Raw genomic sequence first — 22,605 nt, 5'->3', positions numbered from 1 at the left:
GTAAAAGAAAGAGTTTTAGATAAGCTTTTTATAACACTGTTATCTATTAAATATATTGTTTTGTAAGAATAAAGGGGGGTTTATTTCTTTCATAATAAGCAAGATATATTTATAAAAGATGCTGGACTTAGTTATTTTAAATAGTATTTTTTTGGCTGTATTAAGATTATCAAAATGGCTAAGTGTTCTGTTTAAAATAAATAAATAAATAATGAACTAGACTTGTATTATAATAGCCATTAAATTGGGCAAAAGATGCATCAAAGACTGCACCTGGAAGTCAAGGACAACTTCTGATAAGAGAGCTCCATCCGCATTAAAGGTTGAGAACACTTTGTTTTTTTACTTGGGTTACTGAAAGTTCAAAATGAGGGTGATTTAAAGTTCACACCAAAATCTAACTGAGCATGCCTAATAAATGGATGAATATTAGTAAACACACCCCTGAATGTATAATGACTAATTTAAATGGTCATGAAATGTATGATGAGAGATGTTATGGGTGGAGATTTTACATACTTGAAAAGGTGGTCTTACAATTAATAATAATAATAATAATAATGATAACTGTTTATTTGTATCCCACTTTTCCTTTGCAGATCAAAGCGGGTTACAGCAAGTACAGTGATGTACAAATTTTACAAACAGTATACATACATAAAAATGCAGGCAATGCAATAAAACAGATTAAAAACAAGATAAAAAATTACAGAATTAAAACACAACAGTAGCTAGCATAAAGTGCAGGTGCAACAATACATTGGGGAGAGACCAGATGTTACATTGTCTGGGGGAAAGCCTGTTGGAAGAGGAAGGTTTTTAACCTCTTCCTAAATAAGTCAAGGGAGGTAACCGAGCGGAGCTCACCGGGAAGGGAGTTCCAGAGCTGCAGGGCTGAGCTGGAAGATGCCCTTTGTGCAGTCACAGAGTATTTCATAGCTGGAACTCTCAACAATTGCTTCCCGGCCGACCTGAGAGTGCGGGGCGGATTATACGGGGAGAGGCGGTCCTCCAAGTACCGTGGGCCCAAACCATTTAGGGCTTTATAGGTAACAACCAACACCTTGTATTGTATTGTGAAGCGAATGGGCAGCCAATGTAGATCTTGCAAAATAGGTGTTATATGGCTGGTCCTGGAGAAACCAGTGACCAACCTTGCTGCCATATTCTGCACTAATTGAAGCTTCCGGGTTTGGTACAAGGGTTGCCCCATGTAGAGCGCATTGCAGAAATCCAACCGAGAGGTCACCAGAGCATGTACCACCGTTTCAAGGTCCCCCCGGCCCAGGTAGGGTCACAGCTGGCGTATCACCCGAAGCTGATAACAGGTACTCTTGACCATCGCGTCCACCTGAGATGTAAGGTGGAGCGACGAGTCCAGGAGCACCCCCAGACTGCGAACAGAGCCCTTCAGGGGGAGCGTGACCCCATTCAGGACAGGTGGACAGATTTCCATCCCCAGGCCTGGGGAACCTATCACAAGTACTTCCGTTTTCTCTGGATTCAAACTGAGTCTGTTTTCCCTCATCCAGCCCATTACTGACTCCAGACAGGCATCTAGAGGGGAGATGCCATCCCTGGTCACTGCATCAGTCGGAGGCACAGAGAAGCATATTTGGGTGTCATCAGCGTACTGATAACACCGCGCCCCGTGTCTCCGGATGATTGATCCCATGTCTAGATCTGGCCAATAAAAAAATGAGATAGAACTATTGTAACAGAAAATGTCTTATAAATACTGTGTAAAGCCTCCGACGGTGTAAAGCCTCCTTGCCTGAGACACCCCGTCTTGCAAGATTGTAATGAATACATTGGAAATTGCTGCTTCACTTGTTTTGTCCTGAATAATTTGATTTGGTACTTTGATACTTAGAAAAAAATCTGTATCTCACAGGGATAATAATAATAATAATAATTATTATTATTATTATTATTATTATTTATTTCTCACCTCTCCCCATCGATCGAGGCAGGGAACAACAAACCAACATCATCAGTTAAAGCACATCATTGAAAGTCCATCAACTTAAAAGGACAAATAAAATGTACGCCTAGTAAAACAATCCAAAATGATCTCTTGCTGGGGATGACCCAAGATATTTTGCTGCCCGAGGCAAAGGGCAAGATGGCAAAGGGATATGAGCTGACAAGGGGAGTACTGTGGATTGGGCCAAACTACTGGGGCAAGGAAGGCAAACAACTTGTTGTCTCGCTCCCTGTCCCTCTGGGCCGGTCCTCCAGGGAGGAGAGGCAGTTATTCTTCCAATGCAACCTGTTATTAAGGCATCTTTCTGGGAGAGGAACTGTCTATCTTGTGCAAAAGAAGCAGTGCTTAGGCAACTTCTGAGAAAGCCTTCCCCAGATTTTGGGACCCTAATAATTATAGAGCAGTTTCTAATCGTTCTTTTGGGGATAAGGTAATGGAGAGGGCAGGTGCCTCCCAGCTCCAGCTGCTCTTGGATGATCCAAGTGTAGGATACTATATTTGGGCAGGAAATACGAAACACCGAGGACCAGGATGGGGGGCACCTGGCTTGACAACAGGGCATGGCTCTCATCAGGCAAAGGGGTTAAAATGAGCAGAAGGAGGAGGGCCTCACTTGTATGAAGACCCTCACAGACCATCTGAACCAAACAAACAACAACCATAATGGAAAAGATCTTGTTGACCAAACTCTTTCTCCTATATGATTTTGCCTGATGAAGAATCTACTGGAGCTTCCAAACAGGGGCATAGCCAAGGGGGGGGGGGGTTCTTGGGGTCCGGACCCCGCCTTCCGTTAGATAAAATGAATGGCGGAACACGGACATAGCCAGGATTTTGGGAAGGGGGGGTCCAGACTAAGGTTTTTTGTACTAGTGTTACTCCTAAACGTTAATTGCCAAAGAGCTGCTGCCAGGCTGTTAACAGGTGCCGATTACAGAGCCCATACAACTCCCCTGTTGAAACAGCTTCATTGGCTGCCAGTTCGTTCCCGGGCACAATTCAAGGTACTGGTTATATCCTACAAAGTCCTACATGGCTCAGGTCCACATTATTTGGCGGACCGCTTCTCCTGGTATGAACCTGCCCGGACTCTGAGATCCTCTGGGGAAGCCCTTCTCTCCATCCCAACACCTTCACAAACACGTTTGGTGGGGACACGAGAGAGGGCTTTCTCGGCGGCTGCCCCTAGACTCTGGAACTCCCTGCCCAGGGAGATAAGAACGGCTCCCTCCTTGATGGCTTTCCGATGGCAGGTGAAGACCTACCTGTTCAAACAGGAATTTAAGGAATCACTATAAGAACAGGCAGGAATGTTGGACTAGTTAAATCATTCTGTTTAATGCATGTCATTTATCTATTTATTTTTAAAATGTTTTAATTGTACTTTTTGTTTGTTTGCTTGTTTTTTAATTGCTGTGAAGCCGCTCTGAGTCCCAATCCTGGGAAAAGAGCGGGATATAAATAAATAAATAAATAAATAAATAAATAAACAAACATGTCAGAGAATGTAATGGTAATAGTAGAGATAAACAGCTAGCAAAATTATAAATCCACAGGATAAAGATCTTCACATATACAATTATAGGACAATTTCACTGCTGTTGGCAGAATTCCTATCTGGGTGGAGCAATCTCTTATTTTGTAGCTGGGGATAACTGTTAGGTTGGCACAAGCTGAGACTAGAGACAGGAGCTCACCCATCATGCGGCACCCGGGCCTCAGACTGCCAACCTTCCAATCTTCTGATCATCAGAATTGGCATCTTAACATGATAGCTTTGCTTAAATATTTGAAGGGATGTCATATTGAGGCTGGAGCAAGCTTGCTTTCTGCTGCTCCAGAGAATAGGACACTGAGCAATGGATGCAAGCTACAGCAAAGGAGTTTCCACCTGAACTACAGTTCCCAAACTTTGGTCCTCCAGGTGTTTAGGTGTTAGATTCCACCTAAACTACAGGTACCAAACTTTGGTCCTCTAGACTTCAGCTCCCAGACATCCCAGGAAGCTTAGCCAACTGTCAGCAATTCTGAGAGCTGACTTCCAAAACATCTGGAGGACCAAGTTTGGGAACCACTGAGCTAAATGTTAGGAAGAACGTCCCGACAGTAAGAGCTGGAAGACACTGCTTTGGAGGCTGGTAGAGTCTCCTTATTTGGAGGTTTTTAAGCAGAGGCTGGGTGGCCATGTGTCCCAGGAAGGGCTTTGATGGTCTCATCCTAAATGGCAGGATGAGGATAGAATGGATGACCTTGTGGTCTCTAGGATTCTATGTATCCTGCACAAGTTATACAAATATTACACCATCTGTTCTGCATCTATTCCCTGTTGTGCCAACATATTTTTTTCCCAATACATGCTGCAGGGAGAGAGCTGGATCATGGCAACTATTGTAGGCCATGTATTGTAGATGTATACATCTGCACAATGTAAAGGAGGACGTCCACCTTGTCCCTGGTCTGAAAGAGCCAGACGAAATGCCATTGTAGGTGCCAGACCTTCTCCTTCAGTGGTCTGCTAAAGGAGAAGATGGTCTGCTAAAGGAGAAGAACTCTGAGTCCCAATTTGGGAGAAAAGGCAAGATAATCTGATTAGAGTAGTAGTGCAAATGCACTGACAGATCATACAGAGAAGGGGTCGACAACCCCCGGCCCGTGGGCCGGATCCGGCCCGGCGAGGCAGCAGGCCCGGCCCCAGCCCGGTCCTGCCGCTGATTGCCATTGACACCAGGCAGCCACGAGCAGGGAAGGAAGGGGAGGAGGAGGACGACCCCCGCCCTCCCTTCCTTCCTTCCCTGCCTGGCAGCCGCAGGCAGGGAAGGAAGGGAGGGCGGGGGTCGTCCTCCTCCTTCCCATCCTTGCCTTCCCGCGGCTGCCAGGCAGCCGTGGGCAAGGAAGGAAGGGAGGGGGTCATTGTCCTCCTTCCCTTCCTTCCATGCCCGCGGCTGCCAGGCAGCCATGGGCAGGGAAGGAAGGGAGGGCGGGGGTCATCCTCCTCCTCCCCATCCTTCCCTTCCCATGGCTGCCTGGCAGCCGCGGGCAGGGAAGGAAGGGGGCGAGGGTCATCTTCCTCCTTCTCTCCCTTCCCACGGCTGCCAGACAGCTGTGAGGAGGAAAAGAAGGGGGCGGGGGAAGAGAAGGAGGAAGAGGAGGAGGAGGGAGGAAGGAAGGAAGGAAGGAAGGAAGGAAGAGAAGGAGGAAGGAGGAGGAGGGAGGAGGAGGAGGGAGGAAGGAAGGAAGGAGCAGGAGGAGGAGGAGGAAGAAGAAGAAGAAGAAGAGTAGCAGGAGGAGGAGGAGGATTTCTATTCCATTTGTACAGGTCTGCTCTGTTTTAACAATGATAATGGTGATGATGATGATGATATCAGTCAGTTTCTGAGATATGCACTCACTCTTTCTGAAGGTGAGACAGTGTGACTTTCCAAAGTGCATTTCTGTGTATTTTCGGTGCTTTTAATGCTAACAATGATAATGATGATGATGATGATGATGATGTTGATGATGATGATGATGATGATGATGATATTGCTATCAGCCAGCTTCTGAGGCCTAAATGTCCTTCTTTTTGATAATGCCTAAGAAACATGCATTTATATTAACATTTTTGAAAAATCATCAAATTTTTTCGCATGTCCCCCATTTTTAAAAAATGTGTTCTACATTTGAAAATGTTGTCCTATATTATTTATTTATTTATTTATTTATTGGCTTCGGCCCCCCAGTTGTCTGAGGGACAGCAGCCCGGCCCCCGGCTCAAAAAGGTTGCCTACCCCTGATATAGAGTGATGGACACAAGGGCCATCTGGTCTGTGGGCATATTTTGGAATAAAAGGTTTTCTGAAATGTTTTAAACTGTTCTTATTGAAGGAACCTATGCCTCTTCTATTACCCCCCCCCCCCCCCCACACACACACCTCTCTTATCAGCTTGTTTGTTAAAGAGGTCATACTCATTGCAAGAGTTGATGGTACATTTTTTCCCCAGTAGTCATGTATTCCAAAAAACATATCCAGGGGTAGCCACGTTGGCCATATAGCAAAGTGCAGTACATTATCAGCTCCCGCTCCACTCCAGGCCCACAACAAACTCCAACTCCCAGAATTCCATAGCCTTGAGCCACGGCATTTAAAGCGGTGCCAAACTGGGTTATTTCTCCAGTGTGGATGCAGCCCAGGTTTCTAGTTTCCAGGACACTTTTTGTCTCTGATCTACACAAGGGGTGACAAAAGTGGGGGACTACAATGCATGGTTTGTTTGGTGAGACGTGAGATCTGGTTTACGACCGCCGTAGGACTCAACTTTGGTGCATCTAGAGGTGTGTGAGAAAATTCATTCACAATTTTGATGCATCTGCTGACACAGTCCTGGCATTCAGCGCTTCACCAGAGAAAAGGAAATGTAGTAATCTTGGCTTTGGAAAGTAGCATATCTGAAGGAATTTCAAGTGGATAGTTTCTCTGCAGCTTTGCAAAGAAATCTTAGAGTATCCTGCTTGAAATGGGTCTAGATAACTTGTAACATCCAAGACCACCTGGAGCTGGGAGGCACCTCCCTTCCTACACCTTGCCTCATAAAGAACGACTAGAATGAACCTAGTCTATAAATGGGACCGCCTGGCTTACCGGGCTGGTCCAGTTGCTGCCTGGAGGCAAGGCAGCCTTTTGGCTCGTGCTGCAGAGGCTCCCAGTTGTGGCGGTGCGAGCTGGAGATGGCGCCCCTGGCCGCCCAAGGACTTCAGCTCCCAGAGTCCTTTGTGGGCGGAAGTGCAGGGCGCCTTGCCTGGGTTGGGGCACTTCTGGTCCCCGCTCGGGACTGCAACTCCCAGGAGCACCTGGGAGCGGAAGTGGCCTAGGATTGGAGGGCTGAAGGGGCTGCGGCCCTGGCATTGGCCAGGAGGCGGGATGTCTCTCGGCTCCTGGCCTGAGATAGGCTGGCTGGCCTTTATAGGGCCGTGCCAGCCCGTGCTCAGCACCATTTTGACTGCTGCCTCCCACCCTCCCTCCCTCGCATAGCTAGTCTATATTTGTCACAACTTTCCGGGGCGGCAGCATAGGTCTTGGATCTGTTGGGCATGGTTTCCTGTGCTGCGGAGCATGGGATCGGGAGTCCCCTGGGACCCGGGGGTGCTGAGGGATAGCGATGTCGCCAATGCGGGGGCGGCATCGAGTCAGCGTCCCCTGGTGACAAGGGGCGAAGATGCGCAAATGCGCATAACCAGTTCACAAGGATATAGGGCACCTTACGCCGGTTCCCCCTCTGTCATCCCGAGGCCTGGTCGTGCCCAGGCAATTCGGTTCATCGACCAACATGGGTTGGTGGATGACAGATCCAGACCTTATGCTTTCAGGCCAACCCTTTACGCTTCTTACCTGTTGCTGTTATATTTAATAAAGTTGTGGCCTTTTTCAACCAATTGGTTGTCTGGTATGTTATTCTGCCTTCCTTCCTTACACAGCAATTATTAAGGTGCAGAGGATGCAGAGAGGGCTTTCTCAGAAGTGGCCTAAGCACTGCTTCTTTTGCACAAGATGGAAAGTTCCTCTCCCAGAAAGATGCCTTAATGGCAGGTTGCATTGGAAGAATAACTGCCTCTCCTCCCTGGAGGACCAGCCCAGAGGGACAGCGAGAAAGACAACAAGTTGTTTGCCTTCCTTGCCCCAGTAGGTTGGCCTCATCCAATGTATCCCCTTGCTGGCTCATGGCCCTTTGCCATCTTGCCCTTTGCCTTGGGCAGCAAAATATCTTGGGTCATCCCCAGCAAGAGATCATTTCAGATTGTTTTACTAGGCGTACATTTTATTTGTCCTTTTAAGTTGATGGACTTTCAATGATGTGTTTTAACTGATGATGTTTGTTTGTTCATCATTATTGTTCCCTGCCTCAATCCATGGGGAGAGAGGCGGGAAAGGAATTGTTGTTGTTGTTGTTGTCCCAAAATGGATTAAAATCCCAAAATGAGGTTGTTGTTGTCGTCCCAAAATGAATTATAATCCCAAAATGAGGTTGTTGTTGCAAAATGAATTATAATCCCAAAATGAATCCCCAAATTAGGTGGTGGTGGTGGTGATTATTATTATTAATATTATTGTTCCAAAATTAATTACAATCCCCAAATGAAGTTCTTTCTACCTGGTTTCTGCCTAGGTTTGAAAGGTAGGCAGAAAGGGATTAGGAATCGTAGAAGGGTTGTTGTTGTTGTTGTATTTAGTTTACAAACAGGGATGGTGGCTGTGTCTGCTGATTGCCAAGCAGTGCTTAAGTTCCCCTTTCTTTCTTTTTGGACTACAACTGCCTTTGCTGGCTGGCTGGCGGATTCTGGAAGCTGTAGTCCAAAGAGGGAGACCAGGCTTTTGCCCTCCTGGGGCAGGGAAGTGGTCCAGCTGTGCCCCATTCCACTCTCTGAGAAATGGAAAGCAAAACTAGGAGAGGTATAAAAAGGCAAGCTCAGCCCAGGGCCAGAGATGCTAAAGGTGTTTCTTGAGGAGTCTTTGCAAAACACCTGCTACATAGAAGGAGGCAAAAGAGGGGAATATAGTTTCATCCTCTCATTTTTGGCCAAGGAGGGCGAAAAGAGAGGCTTTGACAGAATCCCAAAATGAGGTGAGATTTCAGCCTTCTTTCTACCTGGTTTCTGCCTAAGTTTGCAAGGAAGGCAAGAAAGGGGTCAAGAATTGCAGGTGGAAAGTAAGTGCACTGCAGTTTTGCAAAGCTGGACTTCAGTATTGCTGATTTGGATTTGTACCTGGAGTTACAGATCCGCATAAATGTAACCCACCCCAAGAGCAATGAGAACTGTGAAGGCAAGTTAGGAACAGAGGACGATTCATTCCCTTAGTCTGTTCCCAGCCTCATACTTGCCAGAGAATGCAAAAAGGCATTGAAGTTACCGGTAATTCTTTCATGCCACTGAACTGCTGCTAATATCTGGATATGAGGCTAGGCAGGCCTGCAAAACAGATTTTCCTGGCAGCAAAAGCCCAGCTCCCTACGATCAATATGTACAGCTGGAGAAACCACACCTTCTCATGATCTGTAAGCCATTCTGAATTGCAATGTTGAGATTAGTGCCCCCTGCCACCATTCTCTGAGCATCTCACCTTCTCCATCATTTCTTTCTTCTCTTGGCAGCAACCAACCATTGAAGGAGAAGCTCCAGCGCCTGCAGTGCCATTTCACCTGGAAACTTGAGGTCAAGCACAATGTCCAGGCCACCCTGAAGATGTTGGATATTCAGTTGCAACACACATTTTACCGTAATTGTGGAGTCTATCTGGCTATGAAGGCCTATCTGCACCACCTCCGAGGGGACTACCATGAAGCTCTGGGAAGCCTCCAAAGAGCAGAGGAGGTTCTGAAACAGGATCATCCCACCAACTTTTCCTCCCAGGCCCTGGTGACTTATGGGAACTACGCCTGGATTCATTACCACTTGACCAACTATGAGAAAGTGGAGCTCTACCTGAGCCAGATAAATGAGATTTGCCAGGCTCTCCCCAACATTGATAAGATCCCTGAAATCCAGGCCCAGAAAGGGTGGTCTCTGTTGGCTGTGGGCTTCCAGAATGGACCGGAAGCCACCGAGTGTTTCCGAAAGGCCCTTAAAAAAAATGAGTCCAACGAGGAATACAAGGCAGGTCTGGCATTTTCTGTCTTTGCCTCCTGGACTCACTCTCAGACGGAAGATCTTCAGCATGAGGCCCAGAGATTGTTGGAAGAGGTCCTTCATCACCAGACCCAAAACTATGAAGCCAAAGTATATTTGTCTCGTGTGCTTCAGAGAACAGATCAGGAGCAATCCAACTGCTTGGTAGAAGAGGTGATTGAGAACAGCCTCAACCCCAGAAGTCCTGAGAAATGCCTCCAACATCTACAAGCTCCAGTCCCTCCCGCAAGCCATTGCCATACTGCAGCGCGCCATAGCCCTGGACCTCAACTACCACCTCCTGCACTATGACCTTGGCATCTGCTACATGGAACTCATGGAGACACGGTCACCAGAAGAGAGAGAGGAAACCATTGCATCGGCTATTGAGAGCTTCAAACGGTCTCTGGAAACAGATACTCAGTCTGTGTTTTCCCGGCTCAATTTGGCCAAAATGTACAGAAAAAGGTCCTTGGTTGTTTATGAGGAAGAGGTGTATGAGAACCTGTGGAAGGATCTGCCCAACCTCAGTAAGCAAAGCCAGCAGGCCATCTACCTGCACTTGGAGAGACGTCCTGCTCCACAGGAGATGAGAGAAGGAGAAGGCACTGCAGATGTATCAGGTCTGAAACCATCCTCTCTGGAGTGGCATCACCTTGTGGCAAGTCTGAATGGCCTGGCAAGGAGGTTCCGGGAGGACTTGGAAACCATGTCCAGCTTGCTCCAAAGGATGGGATTTGAGGATCTAAGAAAAGAGATGAGAGCTGCGTGGTGTGAAGACTTTTGGTCCTCAACCTTTCCAGGCAACTACAATACTTAAAGAGTACACTGTTCCTGTGCTTTCTTCTTTTTTCCTCCAGCAGCCTCTTCCCACACCTTCTTTGTGCTCAACCCAGCAGAGCTTTTTTCCCCCTGCAGCAAGCATACTGTCAGATCAGCAGATCAGCAAGTGATGATCACATTGCTTTCCAGAATTTGGGAAAGGGTAGCTTTTTGGACTGCAACCCCCACAGCACCCCAGCCTAGCATGGCCAGTTTCCACCTTGGCTAGGGGATTCTGGGGACTGCAGTCCCAAATTTCCCCACGCTTTGCTGTTTCTTGGTGGCTCTGAACCGTCCATCTTTGTCTTTGTAGGAACCGCCTACCTATAATCTGTGAACCCCTGGAAAAGGTTAGACCACCAGGAGCTATTGCATGCAAAACGCCGGTTACTCTGGAGTTACTTCCTCCAAAATAAAACTTGGCGGTGGTAAGTTTCTCCTGGAAGCACTAACTTAGAAGAGTTGCATGTTAATTGTATTGTGTTATTGCTGTTGTTGTGCTGCTGCTGCTGCTGCTGCAAACCTTTGCTGTTACTAATATTATAATACTAATAAACTACTGTGTATTCATTTATATCCTGTCTTTCTTTTTCTCTGAAAAGGGGTATTCAGGGTGGCTTCCAGATCATCAGACAGCTGTACAAAGGTGTTTTGCATTCTGCAGAGAAGTACCTTGCAAAAAGAATAATCCAGCAGGAAATGCCCAAGAAACCTCATAGACACAAAGGGGTGCTGCACAGGAGCATGGTACTACTCTGGAGGAGTTCCCATTCATTTACATAAGTATTCTGGCCCAGGGCTGTCCTATTTCCTCTCGCCATTGATCACATGGATGGGAACCTCCTTGTGACCTTAAAGAGAGCTACTCTTGCCAATGGAGGTGGCACAATGGGAGGCAGGTGTAACAGAGTTGCTGTCAAGTGCTCAGGATTTGCCTGCAAAATTGGGAGGAAAGGGTGAGTTTTTTTATTCCATTGCATCCAAGGAGAAGGTGGATTCAGTGCAGAACTGCATTTCCCTCATGAAGACAGTCCGCACTTGAACCTGGGATCTGTCCCCACACTGTGTAGATAGGTTATAGTAAAGGTGGTGTAAAACCAGTGCAAGTGATCCATGTGGACAAACTCATGAGAAGGAAAGCATGCAAATGCAAATAGATAGATAGCTATCACTTTTCAGTGGGAACATAACAGCATTCAGTGGAGTCATGCTGGCCAGTAGTCCTTGTACAATGCTGGATCTGAGCACCTGCCCCTACAGTTGGCTACGACTAGACTTTCATGTCAAGGGACTACCTTTACCTTTACCTATCATGTCACCCCTTAACCTTCCTTTCTTCAGAAAAAACACACCCAGATCCCTATGTCTTTCCTCATATTGCTTGGTGGTTTCCAGACCTTTCACCATTTTGGTTGCTGTTGTCCGGATACGCTCCATCTTGTCACATCCTTCTTCAGTTGCAATGCCCAGACCTGGACACAGGATTATTCCAGGTGAGGCCTGACCAAAGCAGAACAGAGTGGCACTATGGTTTCCCTTTAGACACTAGACCCCTATTGATGCAGCTGAGAATCATATTGTCTTTTTTTAGCTGCTGCATCACACAGTTGACTCATGTCCGACTTGTGGTCTATGAACAAGCAAATGGCCAGTTACTATGTCATTCATCCCTTAAGCATAGTTGGACCTTTGTATCTGCATGGGTCCCACTCCGGCCCCAACCCAAAGATACCAAAAACTGTGGGACCACAAGTCCCTTTGGTTTTTAATGGTGACGCACTGTGCACACAGCCAAACAGTGTGGCCACATGCATGCACTGTCTTTGGGATGAATGGGCAGGACCATCCACGAATGCTCAAATCCACAGATGGCAAGCCCATGCTTGGGGCAGGCAGATGTATAAAGAGCCACAAGGATCCTTTCCCCTTCAGTGAACCAGATTTTTACTTTTCATATTTCTGTTATGTGTTTATGGATTCTTTTCCAATACAGTGAGCCCACGCCATACGCGGGCTTCACTTCTGCGGCTTTCAGCATACACTGAAACCGCAGGAGAATATAATGAATGGCACGTGCGCCTGTGGTGCATGTGCCACAGAGTGCCACATGCATGAGCCCCATTACAGTATTTTCAATGGAGGGCAAGCATACGTCATTCCCCTCTTATGCAGGGGGTGGTGGTGGTCCAGAACAGGTCCTCTGTGTAGAGGAAGGGAGCAGTGTATTTCCCTGCTAATTTGTATCTCCACCACATGCAGAAAAAGGATTCTTGCGGCTCTTCCTACAGTCTGCCTGCCCCAAGCATGGGCTTGCCATCTGTGGATTTGAGCATCCATGGATGGACTTGCCCCATTCACTCTAAAGGCAGCGCATGCATGTGGCCGCACTGCTGCGGCCGTGTGCACATTTTGCCACCATTAAAAACTATTTCTTTTTAATATGCATCAATAGGAATATAGTGTCTAAATTGAGGGAAGTAATAGTGCCACTGTATTTTGCTTTAGCCAGGCCTCTCCTTGAATACTGAGTCCAGTTCTGGGTAAAAAAATTCAGGAGGGATGTTGAGAAGCTGGAGCCATGTGTCCAGAGGAGGGCAACCGAAATGGTGAAGGCTCTGGAAACCATGCCTTATGAGGAACCTTTAGGGAGCTATGGAAGTTTAGCCTGGAGAAGAAAAGTTTAAGAGGTGATATAATAGCCTTATTTAAACATTTGAAGGGGAGTCATATTGAGGAGGGAGCAAACTTGTTTTCTGCTGCTCCAGAGACTAGAACTTTGGGTCAGTTTTAACTTGTATGGTTTTAATTTTCTATTAGATTTAATACCTTTTTAAGGGGGGGAGGGTACTAGGGATTTGATAGGTTTTGTGTTTTTAACTTGTTAGCCGCCCCGATTGTTCTCAGAGGGGCAGGATACAAATACATTTTATTATTACTATTATAGAACGTGGAGCAATGGATGGCAGCTACAGGAAAACAGATTCCACTTTAACATTGGGAGGAATTTCCTGAGAGTAAGGGCTGTTTGACAGTGGAACACACTTCTTCCTCAGAGATTGTGGAGGAGTGAGTCTCCTTCCTTGGAGGTCTCTAAACAGAGGCTGGATGGGCATTTGTCAATGGGATGCTTTGATGGAGAGTTCCTGCATGGCAGAAGAAGGGCCTTGGACTGGATCAGGGCCCTTGGGGGTCTCTTCCGACTCTAGGATTCTGGGACATGCCAGGCTGTCCTTGAAATCCCCAGCCTCATAGATTGGCTTGATCTCCTCCTGGTGCCTCTAGCAGTTGGCAGAAGAGCCAGGATAGGAGAGGGACAGGTAGAAAGACAGAGAAGGAAGGAAGGAAGCAGAAGGAGAAGAAGAAAGCTTTTTTCTCCCTTTTCTTTTCTTCGGTGCAGAGTTGCCAAGAAGCCTTGAAGATAGTCCCCGGAATGTTTTCCAAAATCCCCGGAATTCCCCAATATTGCCCGGAATATTCCGTCAAAATCCCCAGAAAGTCCCCATAATGTTAATAGGGCGGATCTGTTGCAAATAAACGAAAACATACCTGAATAAAAAATAATTGTAACTTATTTCAACTCTGAAAATTACCCTTATAGGACTCTTTAATGCCTATAGATCGCAAGAGCCCAGAATTTAACTTACTTTTTCAGAAGACCCCAAGAATTTGAACAAGGCAATGGCAACCTCCTCACAACAACTGGATTTCTGTTTATATCAGAAGACAGCCACTAGTGGTTTGACTGGGAGCAGGGTTCGAATCCACACTCGGCCATGAAACCCACTGGGCGCCCTCTTGGGCAAGAAGTCACACTCTCTCAGCCTCCTCAGGGGAAGGCGGTGGCAAACCTCCCTCTGAAGAAGTCTTGTCCAGAAAACCCCATGATAGGGTTGCCAGAATGTAAAAAGGACTTGAAGAAGGCACACAGCACACACACACAACAGCAGCAGCAATAGTAATAACCACAAAGTTAACGTGACTGCTAATATCAAGGAAGGAAGGAAGGAAGGAGGGAGGGAGGGAAGGGAAAGAATCTCCCTCAGGGGACCTGCGAGAAAGAGAATAGATGCTATTGTGCAAAGAGAGGGAATGCAGAGAAGCCCAGTCTGGGTCTCTGTCCGGTGGTTAAAGAAAGAAGAGTCAGGCTGCATCTGAACTCAAGAAGGAATGCAGTTTGACACCGCTTTAACTGCCATGGCTCCAGGCAAGGGAATCCTGGGAAGTGTAGCTTTGGGAGACGTTTAGCCTTCCCAGTTTCCAAGGCAGCAAGAGTTGTGTGTTGTTGTTGTTGTCGTTCTCTCAAGCAAAACGAAACCCCAGGGGAAAAAGAGAGAGTGTTGCATAAATCTAGAAAGAAAGAAAGAAAGAAAGAAAGAAAGAAAGAGTCCGGGGCTCCCGTTAGAGGGGTTCCTCGCTTGTGTGTCTGTGTGTTTCTTTTTTTTGGGGGGGGGGGGTCCGCTGGCCTTCCCTCCCCTTTGGAGCTGAGAGGCTCCGAAAAGAACGAGGGAAGAAGGGAAGGGCAAAGAGAGACGGAGGAGGAGGAGCGAGGGAGGGAGGGAGGGAGGGGGCCCAGCTGGAGCCTCTGATCCGAGCAAAAGCAGGAAAGGAAACCGAACAGTGTTGCCAATTTCGCGACTTTCACACGAAAACGGTGACTTTTCAGAGCTTTTGGTGTGATTTCCGTGCCCTCCTCTATTTCAGTGCATTTTCGGCGACTGACTTTCAGCTCCAGCCTGAAAGCTGCCTGCAGCATGCAACCAACCCTTTGGATTGTAACAGTTTCAGCCAATCAGAAAGAGGGCTGAAGAAAAAACACTCTCTCTCTCTCTCTCTCTCTCTCTCCAACGACTCCCTTTGAGAGCCAGAACTTGTTCAGAACGGAGCAAAGAGCAAACCAACCAACTCTGGAATCACACTAACAGTTTTTTCAGCCACTCAGAGAGAGAGGAGGACAGTGATTGATTGCCCCCCCCCCCCTCAGGCATTCAGGCTCCGCTCCAGGCAAAGCGGCTGCTGGAGAGAGAGAGAGGCAGCAGGCATTGGGCAAGCAACCAACCCAGGCACAAAGTGTTGCTGCCCAGGAGGAGTGAGGGATTTGGCTGGCTTAATCCCAATTGCCTTGAATTTCCAAGTAAGCCATAAGTTTTAACTTGGCACACAATCACAAAGGCAATAGTTGATAATGGTATCATGGGTTGATGTTGGGACTACTGTGTGTGCCTGAGAGTGACATTTGAATTTCTGAATTCCTGAGCTTGGGCAGAGTGCCCCAAGCCTACCTCTCAGGGTTGTTGTTGTACTGTGAGGAGGACCATTTGGGTCGATGGGAGGAAAATCTAGTAGGGAAAAAGTAGAAGAATGGAGGAGAAAAAGAGGTGGAAAGGTGCTTCTGAGCATGGGCAGAGCACCTGGGTAGAATAATCAGGGATGTGTTTATCTCCATCTTCCCTCCCTTCCATGGGCTGCCCTACTAGTTAGTTGTGTGATGTGAATGTGATGTCCCTGAGACTGTGTGTGTGTGTTAGTGATTAAATATGCCTCTGAGCATGGGCAGAGCACCTGGTAAGTTGGCATCCCTGCTCTGTCTTCCAAGAAGTTTGTTTTGTGGCTCTCTTTTTCGTTCTCTTTTCCATTGCCATCCATACTGCAGAAATAATCCAGTTTGGCACTGCTTCTAACTGCAAGGCTCCCTGCGATGATGGGATTCTGGGCAGAACAAACCACCAAGCCCAGAATTTCATGCATGGAGCCCTGGCTGCTGGTAAAAGCAGTGTCTCATGTCACAACAAACTACAATTCCCAGGATTCCCTGGTTGAACAAGGGAATTGCCTGCACACTTCCATATCACAGCCCCAGAGAATGAGTCTACAGGATATCAGTGTTGCCAATTTAAGTCCAGTTCTTAAGCTGCATTTGGATTTGATAATGATAATAATAATAATAATGGTGATGATGATAGATAGATCTTGTAGCACCTTTGAGTCTCACTGAAAGAAAAGTTGGCAGCATGAGCTTTCCTAGACTTAAGCGTATTTCCTCAGATGCATGGGAATTGTAGTTCATTGTGGCACCAGAGCTCTTTCTCACAAAACTACAATTCCCAGGGTTCTCTAGCACTGAGCCAGGGCAGTTAAAGCGGTCTCAAACTGGATTATTTCTGCAGTGAGTCTTGGACCCAACTCAGGCTGCATCTTCACTCCAGACTCCAGAGACAATCCGGTTTCATAGCCCAGTGCTATGAAATCCTGGGAATTGTAGTTTGTTGTCACACCAGAGTTTGCTGAGAGAGAAGGTTAAATGTCTCAGAAAACTAGAATTCCCAGGATTCCCTAGCACTGAGCCAGGGCAATTAAAAGGGTGTCAAACTGGATTTATTTCTGCAGTGCGGTTGCATCCGAACACATTTCTATTTGGCACAAAGCTTCCTGAACCCCCTTCATGTCAAAATAAATATCTTAAAAGGACTGAAAGATTCTTTGTTTGGTTCAATGGTGATTTTGAGGGTTGAAATAAGTTACAATTATTTTTATTCAATTATATTTACGTTTATTTGCAAAACATCCGCCATTTTAACATTATGGGAATTTTCTGGGAATTGTGACTGAAAATTCAGTGTGATGTGAGGGGATTCAGCGGGTTTTGGACAAGCATTTCCGGGAATTATCTCCGAGGCTTGTTGGCAACACTGAAACCGAAACTCCCGAAAGGGAGGGTCTCCAGCAGCGATGGCACCAGCAGCAGGGCCTCCAAGAGGATCCTGGGCCCCTTTGAGCCAATCAAGCCCAAAGGCCCTGAGTCCAAATCCCCGGAAAGAGCTCCCCGCAGCCGCAGGGCCTCCTGGCTTGGCTCGCAGGGTTAGTCCAGGTTGGCCTGAAAGCAGAGCAGAGCCCAGGCCCTTTGGCCCTTTGCCAGAGAAATCGATTCGGATCAAACACACAACATTTAATGAAAGACTTAGAAACACATCAATAGAACGTACATCATGCAATAATAAATATGTGTTGATATATATGTATATTTGGGTGTGTGTCTGTGTGTGTGTGTGTGTGTGTGTGTGTGTGTGTGTATATATATATATATATATATATATATATATCTAGTAGGAATAAACCTGAGACAGGCCCCATAGTATAAAAGACAGGAATGGCTTTAAAACACACCCATACCCCCAATAAAGAGGCTTTTTTGGACTTCGGGCTCCAGATTAAAAAAAATGGTTAATAATGTACAATAATGTAATAATGTAACAATTATACGAAGTCAACTCTTTCGTTCATTGCCAAGAACACTAAAAGTCAAGACAGAGGTGTCCTCTCCTGCGCATCCCTAATGGGGGGTTCTGGATATGAGAAGACACCGATGGATCTATAATGACCCATTGACATGGTCATACCTTGCATGAAATAGTACGAATACTCATGGAATGGGAGTTTCCAGAGTTTGGACACCATCCTCCAATGAGATAAAAATATTGTAACAGAAAAGGTGCTATAAATACAGTCTAAGACCTGAGACAGGCCAGCCTCCTTGCAAGATCGGAATTAATACACTGGAAATTGCTGCTTCACTTGTTTTGTCCGGATTCATTTGATTTGGTCCTTTGGTCCTTAGAAAAGTCTATACCGCACACTTTGGACACAAAACAGTGGCTGGACTCTCGTGTTAATCCCAGGGAGGACAGACCCATTGAACAGTGGGTCCCAATCTTGGGAGAAATGTGGGATGATGATGATGATGATTAATGATTATAATGAATGATGATGATGATGATTTGTAAGCTGCTCTGAGAGCCTTTGTGGCTGAAGAGTGGGGTACAAATACTCTAAAACAACAACAACAACAGCTGCTCCCTGGTGAGTCAAGAGTTGCCAAAGACATAGATAAGTGCAATGGATTGGAGGGCTGCAATAACAAAAGGATGAAAGGCAGCAGCCTCTCTTCTTCTGCCAGAAGGTTTTCTTTTCCTCTCTCGCTCTGCCTGAGTTTCAGTTTCCATTTCCCTGGAAAGGCTCAGATACCTAAATGCCTTGTTGCCTGGTCTTTCCAGTAGCTGCCAGGCTCAGAGCAGGGCAGCCAAGGAAAGCAGCAGCAGCAGCAGCCAGTCCTCTTCCTCCTGCACTGAGCAGCTCAGCCAGCCTGAAGGCCATGAGGTAAGCAGAGATGACTCAGTCCCTTTGCTACCTTCCAATGGAGGTGGCACCTTCCGAGGGCAGGAGGGCACTTAGGGCGTGTGCAGAGGAAAGACAATCCCGAGACAAGGGCAGACCTTTGGCACTGTGTCAGGAGAGGGGTTTGGGGGGCAAAGGCAGCATTCCCCTCCCTTGCATTTTTTGTTGCTGTGTACCTTCAGTTTGTTTCCAGTTTATGGAGACCCTTGAGAGCCAGTGTGGCATAATAGCGCATGGGACTAGGAAGCTGGAAACCAGGGTTTGAATCCATGCTCAGCCATGGGAAACCAACTGGAGGACCTTGGGCAAGTCACACTCTCTCAGCCCCAAAGGAAGGCCATGGCAACCCCCTCCCCCCCATGATGAGGCCAAGCCAGCATGGGCTAGTGGTTCGAATAGAGACTCTGGAGACCAGGGTTTGAATCCCAGCTTGGCCGTGAAACTCACTGGGTGACCTTGGCAAAGTTACATGCTCTCAGCCTCAGAATCCTTAGAATCATAGAAGCATGGAATTGGAAGAGAGCAACTGAGAAATCTGAAAGAAGGAGTCTTGGTTAACATCCCCCAGTGGGCTTCCATGGCTCAGGGGTGATTCGAACCCTGGTCTGCCAGAGACATAGTCCAAACACACCGATGTCAGCACTATGTTGGTGACTCCCTAATGTGGTTTTCTTGGCCAGATTTCTTCACAGGAGGCTTGCCATCATTGCCTTCTTCTTCATATGAGAGAGTGTGACCTGTGGGCTTCGATGGCTGAGAGGAGATTTGAATGCTGCTCTTCCCGAGTCAGCACCGTCTAGTGCTTTCAGCATTAGATTATGACTCTGAAGACCAGGGTTCAAATCCTCGCTGAACCAGGGAAACCCACTAGGTGACCTTGGGCAAGTCACACTCTCTCAGCCCCAGAGGAAGGCAATGGCAAACCCCCTCTGAAGAAAAACCTCATGGTGGGGTTGAACCAGTGTGGTGGTTTTGAGTGTTGGACTAGGACTCTGGAGACCAGGGTTCGAATCCCAGCTTGGCCATGAAACTCACTGGGTGACCTTGGGCAAGTTACACTGTCTCAGCCTCAGAGACAGGGAGATCCCATGAGCAAAATCCATTCCAGTTAATGACCTACACCAGTTTAACTTGGGCTACCTGTGCGGAGTGACGTTGTTGGACATGGAAGGGATGTACCCAGCCAGTGATGCTGGGAGCAAGGTTTTACATGCAGAACTGTTGCAGATGAACAGTAATGTCGCTACAGCAGTGTGCCAAAGGACATTGTATGCAGACACAGCTCACTTCCATCAGCTGACAAAGAAGCTGCGTTTTACAAAATGTGTCCCCCCCCTCATCCTCCTTGTCTTCTCTCTAGTGGAAGTTTTCTTAGCAGCATTGACACTTGGAGAATGGTGAAAGGGGGCTGGAGAAAGCTAGATTTGGGTGATCTGACAGTGCATTTGCTCTAATATCTATCAGTTTATGTTGCCTTTCCCCCTGAACTGGATCTCAAAGTGGCTTACCTACCTCTCTCCTCCTTTTGCAGACCCCTGAAGGAGAAGCTCCAGCAATTGCAGTGTCATTTCACCTGGAACTTTGAGGTCAGAGACAAGGTGGATGCTCTACACATCCAGCAGATGTTGGACCTCCAGCTGGAACACACTTTGTACCGTAATCGTGGTGCCTACCTGGCCATGAAAGCCTACCTGCTCCACCAGCAAGGAGACTATCATGGAGCTCTGGGGAGCCTCAAGAGAGCAGAGGAGGTTCTGAAACAGGATCATCCCGCCAACTTCTCCCGCCAGACCCTGGTGACCTATGGGAACTACGCCTGGATTTATTACCACTTGACCAACTATGAGATGGTGGAGCTCTACCTGGGCCGGATCTGTGAGATTTGCCAGGCTCTCTCCAGCCCTGAGCCTTACTCTGTTGAGATCCCTGAAATCCAGGCCCAGAAAGGGTGGTCTCTGCTGGTTGGGGGCTTCCGCAATGGACCGGAAGCCACCGAGTGTTTCCGAATGGCCCTGAGGAAAGATGAGTCCAGTGAGGAATTCCAAGCTGGTCTGGCATTCTCCATCTTTGCTTCCTGGACTCATTGTTGGAGGCACGATCTTCAGGAAGAGGCCCAAAGACTTCTGGAAGAGATTGTCTTTAGCCACCCCCAAAATTACGAAGCCAAAGTACATTTGATCAGCCTGTTATCAAGGAACAATAGTCAGAGAGTCAAGAGTCTGGTGGACGATGTGGTCCAGAACAGCATCAACCCAGACGTCCTGAGAAATGCTGCCAAGGTTTGTGCATATAAGCTCCAATCACTATCACAGGCAATTACAATACTCAGGAAGGCCATAGCCCTGAATCCCAGGTACCACCTGCTTCACTATGACCTTGGGTGCCTCTACAAGATGCAGTTGGAGAAGGCATTGCCAGAAGAAAGGGAAGAACTAGCAGCAGCAGCTACTGAAAGCTTCAACCGTTCTCTGGAAACAGATCCTGCTTCAGTGTTTTCCCGGTTGGAATTAGCCAAAATGTATGGGGAAAAGTCCTTGGCTTACGAGGAAGAGGTGTATGAAAACCTGTTGGAGGACCTGCCCAACCTCAGCAAGCGATGCCAGCAGGCCATCTACCTGCATTGGGGAGACTTCCTGCTCCACAAGAAAGGAGAGCGGCAGGGAGCACGGGAGATGTACATGGTAGGCCTGAGCATCACAGGTGGCCATGGCAGGGAAAGGGGCTTACTGAAGGCCGGCCTGAAAAGCCTGGAAGAGAGGTTCTAGGAAGACTCCGAAACAGACTAAGTCAAGTCTATTGATGACATAGTGGGCTTTCTTATGAAGCAAGGTCTCAGGCAAGTGTTAGAAGAAAAATGAGACCTCCTGCAGAAGGAAAGTCAGAATCCGAAGATGAGGATCTGTTCCTACTAGTTCAGGAGAAGATTGACAAGCCTTCATTTCCTATATCCTACTTGTAATACTGGAAGCCTTCATTGTTGCCTGACTTTTTCTGTAGTTCTTTGCTGACAGTGGAATGGACTTTCTCCAAAGATGGTGGCCTTTCAGAGGTCCTTTAGAGATGGATTCCTACCCTGGAAGGAGTTGGACCCAATGGCTTTTGGTGTTCCTTTCATCCCCGTGACTTTTCCATGTCACGCCTGCACAGTTATAGTTAATGGTGACTCAAAAGTCCTCTTCAGGTTTCCTTCATCTCATCAGGAGCTGTTGTGATGTGATGGGGACAACGGTTATTTCATTTCTTAACCAATGCAGAAATTTAAAGTTATGTGTCCTGGCCATTTATGGAAATGATCTTGCAGAGCAATGTGGAAAGGATATGGTTATGCCCATTTGTCATGGGGGTACTTTTTTGATGGAACCAAGGGCCTGAAGTTAAGTCCTAAGGGAACAACCGTGTGGCCTTCAAATAAAGATCCAAACCAGTTGTTGGATCATAAGACCCTCTGGCACTTGTTGGACTACAGCTCCCAGCCTACTTCACCACTACCCATCCTAGCCAGGGCTGATGAGAGTTGCAGTCCAACAACATCTGGATGCTATATGATTCCCATCCCTGTCTTAAATCCAGCTATTGATCCCAAGTAGAGTCGGCCCATTGAATGGATGAGAATTGGTTGGTTAATTAAATGTGGGTGTAGGTTCGTTTCATTCAGTGGCTCTATTCTATTTTGGACGGACAGTTGGATGTTCATCAGAGGTTCCACCTAGATCTCTGGAATATGAAGAGCTGATGTGTGATTATTTGCTCTCATTTTCTGCTGGTTTGCATTTTTACCCATCTCCAATGCAGTTAAAAGGATTCTTACAATGTCTAGGTAATGCAGCCAGGATTTTGCAAGTGCAGATCTTCATACCCAATAACCAGAGCATGCTGAAGCTTGGTCATACCTACTAAAGTGGTCATGTTATCTTCCTTGGCTTTGTGTATTCAAATGCTCTTTAATACTGTTAGCAGTTGTAATAGTTCTTTAATAAACTAGTCTGAG

General features: G+C 47.0%; 2 protein-coding genes and 1 pseudogene across 3 annotated transcripts in view; 2 read left to right on the top strand and 1 right to left on the bottom strand.

Moving 5' to 3' along the window:
* LOC149311547 (interferon-induced protein with tetratricopeptide repeats 5-like) overlaps positions 1 to 17,869 on the bottom strand; it is a 26,163-nt gene extending 8,294 nt beyond the window's left edge. Inside the window, exons 1-2 of the mRNA XM_089526585.1 lie at positions 17,843 to 17,869; positions 14,093 to 14,178 (exon numbers count right to left, since the gene is read on the bottom strand). Coding sequence (XP_089382711.1) covers positions 14,093 to 14,178; positions 17,843 to 17,869 — 113 coding nt within the window. The remainder of the gene's footprint in view (positions 1 to 14,092; positions 14,179 to 17,842) is intronic.
* LOC149311548 (antiviral innate immune response effector IFIT1-like) lies at positions 7,078 to 10,934 on the top strand (annotated as a pseudogene).
* LOC149311546 (interferon-induced protein with tetratricopeptide repeats 5-like) lies at positions 15,509 to 22,605 on the top strand. 2 transcript variants are annotated; one of them, XM_089527359.1, is made up of 2 exons: positions 15,509 to 15,579; positions 20,149 to 22,605. In XM_089527359.1, exon 2 carries the CDS (start codon positions 20,240 to 20,242, stop codon positions 21,380 to 21,382), a length of 1,143 nt encoding a protein of 380 aa, XP_089383485.1. In that variant the 5' UTR covers positions 15,509 to 15,579; positions 20,149 to 20,239; the 3' UTR covers positions 21,383 to 22,605. The 2 variants fall into 2 exon arrangements, with proteins under 2 accessions (XP_089383485.1, XP_089383484.1); XM_089527358.1 differs by lacking the exon at positions 15,509 to 15,579 and adding an exon at positions 18,558 to 18,599.

This window comes from Sceloporus occidentalis, unplaced genomic scaffold (assembly GCF_023333645.1).
Source record: "Sceloporus occidentalis isolate IW3139 unplaced genomic scaffold, rSceOcc1.0.p SCAF_5, whole genome shotgun sequence".
Taxonomy (NCBI): domain Eukaryota; kingdom Metazoa; phylum Chordata; class Lepidosauria; order Squamata; family Phrynosomatidae; genus Sceloporus; species Sceloporus occidentalis.
The sequence above is the reverse complement of the archived record's forward strand: the minus strand, read 5'-3'. Positions and strand labels throughout refer to the sequence as shown.